At 41.3% G+C, this 12,240-nt stretch overlaps 1 protein-coding gene across 1 annotated transcript; it reads left to right on the top strand.

Annotated features, from left to right (window-relative positions):
• Window positions 1-2,174: 2,174 nt before the first annotated feature.
• s1pr3a (sphingosine-1-phosphate receptor 3a) lies at window positions 2,175-5,823 on the top strand. The gene is made up of 2 exons (XM_080472612.1): window positions 2,175-2,466; window positions 3,196-5,823. Exon 2 carries the CDS (start codon window positions 3,302-3,304, stop codon window positions 4,508-4,510), a length of 1,209 nt encoding a protein of 402 aa, XP_080328738.1. The 5' UTR covers window positions 2,175-2,466; window positions 3,196-3,301; the 3' UTR covers window positions 4,511-5,823.
• Window positions 5,824-12,240: the final 6,417 nt, after the last annotated feature.

The following is a 12,240-nucleotide window of genomic DNA, read 5'->3' as shown; positions in this document are numbered from 1 at the left end:
AATGGAAAATGACCATATTTGGTAAGTTCTGTTTTTTCCCTTTTTTCCTATTAACCGAGGATGGTAGGGTCACAACAGTCACATGATACATCCTAAACACAAAGGTGGTTTCCTTAATGTTTCTATGAAAGCATAAACACTGCTGGGTTTTCCTACCTCGCTTCTGCAAAGCATTTCACCTTTCAATAATGTGAAGACTGAATCTACTCAAATGACAAAAATATATTTCTTTTTAGACATTCTGAAGCTAAAAAATGTAAATTGCGTGTTTTTGGTCAGTTTTACACTCACCAAAATATTTGATTCTGGCACCTTGCACACCATGGCTGCATTTCCAGTGAAGTCCCCAAAGTGAGAAAGAAAAAAAAGATTTGTCTTTTAATGACACTGTTTTGGTGAAAAATTAGAATTTCAATTAATTTTAGTGAGCTACATTAAAGGTTAAGGTTAATATTTCTGTTGAAGATATAGGAATTTTATCAGTTAGTCCTCTTGATTTAAAAAAACAACAACCATATATCTCTTTTTATTGGGGTAAAAAAGCAGTTAAAAATTGTATTTTTATGACAGAATTGCAGGAAGCTGAGGGGAAAAGATATGGGGTAAATGCAGTAATGATTAGGCCCACCTGCTGTTTTCACCAGTTGCTTGTTTTTCTTCAAACCGAGAGACATTGTCTCTCAGATCGACACGGGAGCACAACTGCTGATAAAGTGTGGACCATGATCACCTTGATATTGTTGAATTTGTGAAAGTTTTTTTTTTCTCCTGGTTGTGCGCTGAAATGCTCCACTGACTTAAGCTCTCACGATGCTCCATCACCACTCATATGAATGATTCTGCATATTAATGATGAACTAATGATCCACCCTGCACTCTCTCTGAGGTCCACCCTGAACAATGTCTCTCACCCTCCATGATGTCCTGGTCAGCAGCAGAAGCATCTTCATCAATAGACTCATAGTCTCGTCTCGAATTCAGCACAGTCACAGGAAATCCTTCCTTCGTGTGGCCACCAGATTATAAGTCTTTGTGTTGATTTTGCTGTCAAGGCTTCTCCATGTTTATATTGTATTATATCTATTTAATGCTATGCCTGGAACATATTCATATTTACTTATTTAAATAGTTTTCTTTTAAAATTTCTGAATCCTATTAATATTATATTCTGTGTGGACCAATGTTGTAAAAGATTTCTCTCTGAGATTAATACGTATTTTCTGTTCTATTCTTCTCCACTGATTCAGCAGACCTCACTGAGCTTCATATACAATGTTCACATACACCAATAGCGGCAGCCACCAAACAAGGTGTTCAATCCATCCATTGGAAGCAGATGGGGGTTTAGTGTCTTAAACATGGACTCTTCAACATATAGAGGGGGTGGGGATCAAACCAGCAACCTCCTGACTGATAGTCAACCTGCTCTACCAACTGAGCCAAAGCCATACAAGGCTGCACAAAGAGGGGGGGGAAAAGTACAATTCTTACATTCCCATCCATTCCCGTTAGCTCCAAAGGAGATCTGACCTATCTCACACTCTGGAGGACTGAGGGGACCCAGCCACTCCAACAACAATGACTCATCAAATCATAGATATGAAATGAATTGCAAATTGGCCTATGATTGGAGGAGATTATTCCACAGAAAGATAAATAAACCAAAAGACTGTGTTTGAAACAGATTTGAACTTTGACTAGATGACATAATATTGTATTTAATCATTGGCTTATTGCTCTTTAAAGAACATTTCACGATTATCAATCTGAGAATGTGCTCTAAAATTGAGATGGAAAACATTAACCTCAGACATCAAGGCTTAGTAAGACAAATTAGGTGTGTAATGCCATTTAAGAGTGTGACTCCACGAAGCACATAAAGCCTGTGGGGCAACATGTGTTGGGACAAGTGCTGCAATTTTATGACACATTGGAGGGCAGATGAAAGCTCTTCCTGGACCTGGAACCGTCAGCTGTTCTCCGACCACAACAATCAGACAGACAGACAGAAACTAAGATCAAACTCTGTCTGGAGGCTTATTTAGCAAAGATGATATTAAACGACGCATATATTCAACACGTGAGCACCAGAGGTTCCAGGGTCTATACCAGCTCATAATTTTTGAGAGGAAACCAAAAGGAGAGGTGATCCCGCCCCGCCGGCTGGGAGGAGGGACTGAAGGCCGGAGTCACGGTGCGGAAAGGACGCAAAAAGTTTGGGACATGACTTTGTGGCTCTGCTTGGATAATAGCGCACGAGAGTTTTTCTTATTTTTTTTGTTTTGTTTTTCACTGGCAAGCGATCAGTTTGGATTTTTAACCTTACGTTGGAGACCCCCAATCCCTTTCTTCAGCTCCTGTTAAGTCTCAGGGCATCTTTACGCAGGAGAGAAAAAAAAACATTCCAAAATCTGCGCGTCTCACCTCAACGCCGGGATGTTCAGATGAATCCACTCGCTCCAAAAGGTACGACAGCGTTATGAAGTCAAACCACGAATTTATACTGTACAACTTTTAATAGAGCACGACCCTCCACTTTGTTATTTATCCCGATGAAAGTTTCAAGTTTGCGAAACTTTTCAAAGGAGTATTGTTAATGAATAGATGCATTTTGGGGGGGTTTGTTTATCAAAGTGGCTCAAAGTTGCAAACGTTTTTCTTAAAGGACGAAAGCTATTTTCTTTGCTTTTCTTTTTTGAATTGTAAAATTCGGGCATAAAATTAAGCCTGATCAGAGGTGACCGACTGTTCTTAGTTTTTCTTTTACTGCACAATTAACTAGAAGATTGTATTATTAATAGCATTTCGGGCATGGCTTATCCTTATAACTGACAGGGTATTTATTCAAATTAGAATTGGGAGGGGGGGTTCTTAATTATATCAAGTTTAAATTTTTTGTTGTATTATTTTATTTCCTTATAAATCAGTGTTTTGATGGATGTTATGTTATCTGTAGTTTCAGTTAAGAAACTTGAGTAACACATGTTCTAATCCCACCGAAGCGTTAGTAACATACTATTCAAGAATATCTCACTTTCTTCAATATGGTTTCTTTGGTGTTTGTCCAGAAACGTTTATTTAAATTCTGTACCTGGTCTACAGACAACTGCTTTAGTCTCGCATGTGTTTATCAGGAATAAACCAAGATGTGTTTTTTGAGAAAAATCTAACCTTTAAACTTGTTTTGGTCTGCAGGTAAATAAGTGGACTCTAAGATGTGACTGGGTGACCTCCACTCTGTGTCCAGTGCTGTGGCGCCCTCTGCTGTGTGGCCGAGGAAGGTCATCGAAGGGGAGGCAATATGGGGAACATCCTTGAGGAAGGGATGAACACTGTCATCGTGAGACACTACAACCAGTCCGGGAAGTGGGACCGGCCCCGCAGCGGTGGGGCCTGTAAGACGGCCTTACTGCTCTTCATCTGCGTGCTGATCGTTTTGGAGAACGTCACCGTTCTGCTCGCTCTCTGGAGGAACAAGCGCTTCCACAGCCGCATGTATTTCCTCATTGGGAACCTGGCACTGTCAGACCTGCTGGCTGGTGTGGCTTATGTGGTCAACATCTTCACCTCTGGAACTTATACCTTTTTCCTGACACCGGTGCAGTGGCTGGCCAGAGAAGGCAGCATGTTTGTGGCCCTCAGTGCGTCCACCTTCAGCCTTCTGGCTATAGGGATAGAGAGGCACATGACGATGGTGCGTCTGCGTCCCTGTGAGACCTCAGGGCGAGGCAGACTTCTGGCACTATTGGCAGCTTGCTGGTTTGTGTCAGTACTGCTCAGTGCCCTTCCCAGCCTGGGCTGGAACTGCCTGAACAATCTGGCGTCTTGCTCCACAGTGCTGCCGCTCTATGCTAAAAGTTACATAGCCTTCTGCATCAGCGTGTTCAGTGCACTGTTAGTGGCCATCATCATCCTCTACATCAGAATCTACCGCCTTGTGACCTCCAGTGGCCGCAGGGTGAGCAGTCGACCTTCAGAGCGCTCCCTGGCTCTGCTGCGGACTGTGGTTATTGTTCTTGGCGTGTTTGTCATGTGCTGGGCTCCTTTGTTCCTCCTGCTCCTGCTGGATGTTGGTTGTAGCCCAGAGAAGTGCCCCGTTCTCTACCAGGTGGACTGGTTCATCGCCCTCGCTGTGCTCAATTCAGCCCTGAATCCTCTGATATACACACTCTCCAGCAGGGAGATGAGAGCAGCATTTTTCCGACTGCTGTGCTGCTGTCAGACCAGCATGGAGGCAACAGGGACTCCTGTGGCGGGCAACCCACACCTGGGAACAATCATCCCCACCGCAGAAAACAGCAAGACAAGCTATGGTGGAGGAGGAGGCGGAGGAGGCAGTGTGTGTGGAAAGTCTACACTGAGCAGAGGGAAAGTTCCCACACCTGTGAACTCTGACAACAAGCATGGAGATCCCTCTGCCATCACCGTGCCGCATCCCACTGGGCCTGCAGACCTCCTCTCAGCTGTGCTGGTGAAGGCGGGGGCGCTGCCGCCCCTCGGCAAGTTCTAAGAGCAACTAAATGAGTAGATAGTCCAGCTCAGAAACTCTTTCTTTGTGCACTGTGGCTTCGGGGTAGCATCAACAAGCTCTGACGTTCAGCTGAGACCAGATAAATCCTCACTGTAGACCAGAGTACCATACAGATCATGTTTTGCCACTACTTACAGCCGAGGTGGGGAACCCTGGTCCTCGAGGGCCGCAGTCCTGCATGTTTTCCACGTCTCCCTGCGAAAAACACACCTGAGTTATCATGATGAGACGCTGCAGAAAGCTTGATAACGAGCCAATAATTGCTGTCAGCTGTGTTGCTGTGAGGACAGGTTGAAAAGGTGCAGGAGCACCAGGGTTCCCCTCCCCTGACTTACAGAAACTCATATTTTTTCACACTAGATTGAGAAATGTTATGTCAATCCCAGCAGACCCCAGAGAGATTATTTAAGACTTGTGTTGTACAACAGAGAGATACATTGTACAATAGAGAAAAACATTTATCGGCCTAAACAATGTATGTGACGGTTTTGACGATGCTTCAAGAGTATAATTAACATTACCAGTGTTGTTTCTCTGTAGGTTTATTTTAATATATGATTTTTCATCAGAAACAATCAAATAATGGCACTTTTATTATTGCATGTATGCCGGGGTTCTTATAACTCCTGCGTTTTCCATCACGACTCCTTTTGGTAGATTATTTTCTGTGAAAACATTTGCCATCTTAATGCTGTTTCTATATATAAAAAAAAGCATGTTTTCTTTGTGTGCATAAAGGCCCTCATGGTACTAATGATAAGACTTTATTATTGAATAGTTTTGATGCACTGTGAAATAGAACATTTATTGCCTGACCAGCAGCTACATCAAGCTGCGATGCTTATTAACATTCACGATCAGATATTCCCACACCTGTTCTTAGCTGTGGGGCTGCAAAACGTTTGGTATGTCTACTTATCTAAGATATGCAAAGCAGTGGCTGAGCAGGACTGTCGTTAAAGACCAGCGGTTTAGTTTGTGGAAGATTGAGGCTTCAACCTGAAGCTGTGTGGTCCATGTTCCGCACAACTGTGTTTAGGCTCAGCTTTTCATTTCCACAGCTATTGTCCGAACATGTGTAACCTACATTGTGATATGAATTTGCATGGATATAATTTACACTCAACATATTCACTTCTCATCAACAGAATAGAAACCACTCACACATTAACCTAACCACTAGAGGGGGGAAAAAAACGATGTTGGATGTGAATTATTTAATGTTGATGGCATTTCGGGTGATGTAGTGCCAGATACCTTTGTATAGCCAATAAAAACTATTCCCTTTAGTTTCACATGTCTGTCATTTTTGTATAAAATTGCACTGTGGGACAATATTCCAAAAAGAGTGAAAGAAACAGTTCTATGTTAATAGGTTTCTGCTTGTATAGATTTTTTCTTAAACTATGTAATCAAAGCCATGTAAAACTTCCCAGTTTAAAGAAGGTTTACAAACAACTAGCAGAAATCCTTGTCAGTCAGTTTTGTCTTATATGAAGAGCGATATAATAGTGTGATCATAAAATAAATATAGGGAGATAGTAAGGCGTCGACATTTTGCAGTGGCTCTCTGGTGCTCAGCCAGCATCATTTGTACAAATAGAAATACTGAAAATGGTGAAGATACAGACACAGGAACCCATGAACATGTATTCATAATGTAATTTCTGGATATACAAACAGAGATTCACATCGGTTACCTTCAAGGTTCAGAGAAACATTTAAGCCCTACATTACACACTCACATTAATTCCAATTTCCTTGTTAATTAATTGCTTCTCAGACAGGAGAAGAGAAATGCATCAGCTTTAACCTACTGCACTCATGTAATATCCTAATGGGAAGCTGATTGATGCACTCTTATTCCCCTCCATAGGCAGACACGGGTCAGACAGTGATGAATAATGCAAACATATTCTTGATATTCATTTTGAGAAAGGACTTGTTTTTCAGAGGGTTCATATCCGTCATGAAAAAGGATTTTTGCATGAATGAACAGTATATTCTTAGGTACTAATTTTCTTGATGTATGTATCAGTGAGACTTGCTGCTATGGATTGGGAACAGTCACAATGTGATAAATCCTGAGAAATTATCAGATATTTCTAAGATGCTGATGAAATTAGGAATGCGGGATTTAAATACCCTCCCCCAAAAAAAAATATTGAGGTACTGAAAATAGCTTGTCGGCTTCTGTTAGTCACCTTATGCTAGTCACCTTATGCTTGATTCAGATATGTTCATCATAATATTCTCTATCAACTGAATTTCCCACCACAGGTGAGGCATACAACAAAGCTCGAGCTCGTAGAAACTTGCTAGAGTAATTGCATTATATAGACATGAAAGCAACCATAGCAAGTTTATTATTTTAATAATTGTATTTATGCTTATGCATGGTGGCTACTGGCTGCCACCGTTCGCTTTCTTTAGGCACATTTGTATGAGGTGAGCATGGAGGTGGGAGAATTAATTTGTTTATTAATCAATCCAATAACATTTCTGATCTTTTTTTGTGTTTTGTCAAAACTAAAAAAATTGAATATCGAAAATTCCACGTATAACAGCTGCACTGAGCATATCATATCAGGGATTGTATTTCAGACAACCTTATCACAGCAAAGACCAAACAGGAGCTGACAGACTGGCATTTAATACTCACCTCAGCGACAGGAAGCATATCTGCTCTGCACCTCAAGTTTTGATGATAAAAGACAGTGATGACGTGATTCCAGCCAAGTATTTCCAGCTTAAAGGTCACTGTCTGTTTCCAGTCAGATATACTGAACTCTCTCTTTCCTGAATTAGTCAGGGATGACTGTGCCCTCTTGCAATGTGGAACATTTGACAATCTTGAGGTACAATTTGTCATGAATTCACTGTCACCAGCTCGCATGTCTTCATTTCTCAAACCGTCACTGCCATCTTGATTCAAAGTGTTATTTCATTTATATCAATTTTACTCTGAAAACAGGTTTGAAAAATAAAAGAACATGAAGAAATATAAACTGTTGCAAAAAGGAAATAGACAAAATTCAAAGAAAGATATTGTTAGAAACTTTGTTGAAAAGAAACAAAAGTACGGTTGTTGTGGGTTTTTTTCTGGTATATAGACCTCTGCTTGCAGTTTTGTGCATTTCAAATCAATGATCAGTCGCAATTTAACAGTGTGTGAGCGTAGTGACAATAAGAATTAACTCTGGCAAAGCATGTACAAGAAAAGAGTTTTAAAGTTTTTCAAATTGAGATGAAATGAAACAAGCTTCACTGTAACCACTGAAAGCAAACACTGGCAGACACAGGATTCCTACTCCACACAAACAGAAAAGACAAAGGAATCTGTGGCTGGAATCTGTGGCTCTGATGCACAAGCAGACGAAGCTGAAGACACACATGTGGACCTCTTCCTGGAGTGTCCCATCGGTCTTTCAGTGAGTGCTCCTCTGACCTCTTCACACGCGTTGATGAATGACTGGCTGCAGCTGTTGAAAGGGACGGGAGGCGCAACATGGAAACTTACTCTAGGAAACATGGAAATACACAAGCTGCTGAAATAGAACAATAATAGGAAACAACGGCTGAAATGACTCGGCCAGACTATAAAAAAATATGATTTTTCCCATGAAATTGCATAATCTCATTTATTCCAAACTTCATGCCACAAAAATGATAAAATCTCTTATATTATTTCCAAGTGGGCCTCATGGGGCAAATGTTGTTACTGTTATCGTCACAAAGACCTTATTGTTGACTCTGTCTTGCCTCTTTAGTGTGATTGTCCATGTTTTCTCTGTAATGAACTGCTGCTAGAATCTATCCCACAACCCTAAATTGGATAAAGCAGTAAAAAGTAAAAAAGATGGATGGATGCCTATCTGCATGTTCTAAAATCTCACAGGTCTACTAAGATGTACTTTTGGTTTTCTTGTACTGAAAATAATTACTGAAGACCAAATACCAAAGAGAATATTTGATTTAAATAAAATGCACGTTGGGGGTTACAGAAGACTAGATATTCAAGGTGCATAAAGTACTTGATATGTGATTAGACAAAGAAAAACAATGTTATTTCTTAAACTTCAATGCAGCGTTTCTATTTCTCCTGCAATTTATTCAAATTGCAATTGCTTATAAGAGATGTCAATCATTGAGTGAGGTTAAAATCAATCATTTTATTTGAAAAAGGAATTAAAACTCTGTCTAGAATGTTTTTTTTTTTTTAGGACGTGTGGGATTTTTATGTCCATGTAATTTCACGCAGAGGATTTTTTTTTCTATACCTGTCCAGGGCGTAACTTTACTGTGTTGGATAAAGTTGTGTAAAAGATGGATGGATAGATGGACGGACGGACGGACGGACGGATGCATGCATCTCCATTCATCTCTATAATCTTACAATGTAATGTTATCATCTGGTTCTACTCAAAGGTTAGACTGTATATAGCACTCTTCAACATCAGGCTTAATGTTTTTAATGTTTTGAGGTCCACCCCTACCTAACTGAAATGGTATTTGAATATTTTTCGAAAATAAATAGACATCCGCCACCCCCCACCTGCCACCACCACCACCATTACCACCAAAAAAAATCCCTAAATAGCCTTGCTGCTAACTGGGTCAAATACCTTAATAAATCATGTTAACTAAATAACCGTCACCAGTGTTCTTTGAGGATTTAGACATGGTGGATTTGTGTTATTCTCTGTGCACAATGCTTATTTGCATATGACTAATGTGAACACGACAGAGGACAAGAGAATCACACCCCCTCCCATCATCACAATCCTGGCTTTATACCACTGTGTGTGTGTGTGTGTGTGTGTGTGTGTGTGTGTGTGTGTGTGTGTGTGTGTGTGTGTGTGTGTGTGTGTGTGTGTTTGCGTGCCACATTTTTGTGCACACGTGTTTGCGCAGTGTGCGTTTGAGAGACAGAACAAAGACTCCATCTGGTCTGAGCCACTGAATGTGCCAGTATGAAACACTTCTGTCATTCTCAAGTCCCTTTTTGATGGCGCTCGAAGGTGGATGGGGGCCAGACTGGGAATAGCATGGGGTCCCATTTGGGCCGGCCGCTCACGCTGGGCGCCCCCTGCGCTGAAACCATTTTGTCGTCCTCGGCTGAGTTGTACCACTCTCTCCAAAGAAGACAGAGACACTCATCTGGGGTGCGATGACTCTCATTCCCTACCTTCACCTCCACTGCACCCCAATTCAGTAGATAGTAATTATATGTGGAACAAAGAAGCCAAAGACCCAGGCAGACTTTGTTGATAAGCTCCCCAGGATCAGAGGGCTTTATCCAAGGAGCAGCTGGGAAGAAGCTGGGAGAGCCGAGGCATAGGTCATTTCGTCGGAGTATATTCCATGGAGCTGGCTGAGATTTAGATTGGTGGGTACTCCTCCCAGCATTCCCCTTCATGCCCCACTGCCATTAATCTCCTGGTTGGAGGAGATTGTGTAGATAAGCAGAGTGAAAACAGAATATGTTGATTTGACAGTCATTTTATCTTCTAAGCAAAGCCATTCTTCCTATTTTATGTCTTGTTTCTTAGCAACAGCAAAAACATCCCACCATCTTGGACATCTGTAGGCTGGTTTTAACAACAAAAAGAGAACTTTACATCTAATTTATGTGCAGGCTGTAAATGCCTCCCATTAAACCTGGATCGTATCTCTTCAAATTTAACACATCGCTTCACCAGACCATAATCTGAAACTTTAAAAGGCTCACGTTCAAGTCTTTACAATGTGTAAGTGGTGCTGAATGAATTTAGCTTCAAGGCTGATTTCTGACAGTGGTATGTCTCCTTCTACAGAGACCACAGAGTGTTGTAAGATTTCTATCAATATCTTAGACCTGAATCTATTTCATAATTTAATATAAACTAGATATGTGTGAAATGTTACACATGACATTGTAATTTAGTACAATCATTCTGGTCTACTGTGACATTTTGAAGAAAAGCAATGTTGACAGATATTGTCCGCCATTGTACGATAAGTTCTGAGCGAGGACGACACCGAGGACGTTCAAAGGTCAAAATTAGTTCTCATTGAAATTGGTCCCTTCTGGAGGTCCACTGGTTTAGTCTTGACCATAGGTGTGTGGGAGCTGGGTTCAAGCCGTTGTGGCAGGACGGACATCTGGCCTAATAACCAAAGAAGCACATAGTGCATGGCGACTCAAAAAAACCGAGAAGCCGAAAAAAGATAATAGACAATGATTTCTGGAGAGACTGTGTACTGTACCTGGTCTGGTGCAGGGAAGTTTATGCACCTTTTACACACCAGCTTGCTTTCTCAGCAGTTTCAGCAACAGCCAAGGCTGCCAAATGTTGAACATCAGTTTAACATAACAGATAGGTGGCAGGAGTGGATAAGCAGTCGCTTCCATATTCGTTCCCTGTGGAATACTCCCCGGTAAATAGCAGCTGCTCCCCTCTCCAAACCTTCTCTGATTGCAGATCCTCTGGCAGGGCCTGATGGTATGCGCACACCTGCTCACACTGACCTCCAATCTATCTCTTCCACGCCTGCCCGCCACCACTGGAGGGATTAGCATGTCTGGGATAGGGGATAAGTGAGAGGGAGGATGGTGGCCTCTTAGTCTGGCATGCGTGTCCCGTTTCTCACTTGTGGCATTGAGAGTGTGTACACAGCTGGCTGACTCGCTGCCTCTGCGCATGCAAACCGCCAGGAGAGTTGTACTTTTGTTGTGTGAAAGAGCATCCGAAAGTGGAAACGTTCCTGACTGATCTAAAAGTGTTCCCTAAAAGTGTTCATACAACATAAATACCTACAAATGACTAGGCATGGGGGTTTGCGTTGTTATCGTTTTCTTGATATTTGCAGTACAAAATGAATATTTACGGAAAACACACTTTATAATTGTTTGAGTCATTAACTGAAAAATCACCCTCCAATACTTTCAGAGGAAAGGTTCAAGTTATTCTACGAATACTGTCGAGTTTCACATGAATGCAGTTTTCATTATATCTGTTCAAACACCCAGAAATAGTTGACATATATGTCCATCCGTATCTCTACTTACTTGGGTATTTCAGGTCTGGTCAGGGGCATTGAAATACCAAGGCAGTGAAGATATTGCTCTGTTAATCAAAACAAAACAAAATGTTCAGCCTACACACTGTCTGCATGTCATACTTGAAAGTTTAACCTGAACAATACAAAGCGCTTACCTTGTTCCCGTTGCTTCCAGCGGTTTGTGTTAGTCTTCCCTTGTTTGTTGAATGCCTGCAGCACATTGTTCCACTTGGCAGTCACTGAATACGAGGTCAATAGATGGATGGAGGGAAAAAAGAAAAAAAGAAACTGCAGTCGCTCGCTGGGACGGTCACTGGACGTTATTCACAGTGAAAATCCTGGAGGTCCAGAGATCGGTGTTGGTATTAATACACTCACAACATGCCTGCTGCCCACAGTCCATGTTTCTTGTTCTAATATAGTTGGTGATCTCTTCCCAGTCTCAAATGTATGTTAACATATTTCGAAACCTTTTTGTGATACCGTTTCTTTCACTGGACCACTTTATTGAAGGCTATTTTTAGTAGCAGACACTTTAGTTGGGAATACTATTAAAGTGCACCAGCCTGTGTAATAAAATAACATGAACTTTAACATCATTGTCCAATAATTTCTTTTTTTTTTTACACTGAGGTGTTTCCTTCTTTGAGATTTCAAAACGCATA

The sequence above is a fragment of the Lipophrys pholis genome, assembly GCF_963383615.2.
Source record: "Lipophrys pholis genome assembly, chromosome: 10".
NCBI lineage: Eukaryota > Metazoa > Chordata > Actinopteri > Blenniiformes > Blenniidae > Lipophrys > Lipophrys pholis.
Note: the sequence above shows the minus strand (reverse complement) of the source record. Positions and strands in the feature narration are given on the sequence as shown.

Bases quoted from the DNA above. Each gene is read 5' to 3' on its own strand.
- s1pr3a (XM_080472612.1), top strand. From the start codon at position 3,302: ATGGGGAACATCCTTGAGGAAGGGATGAACACTGTCATCGTGAGACAC.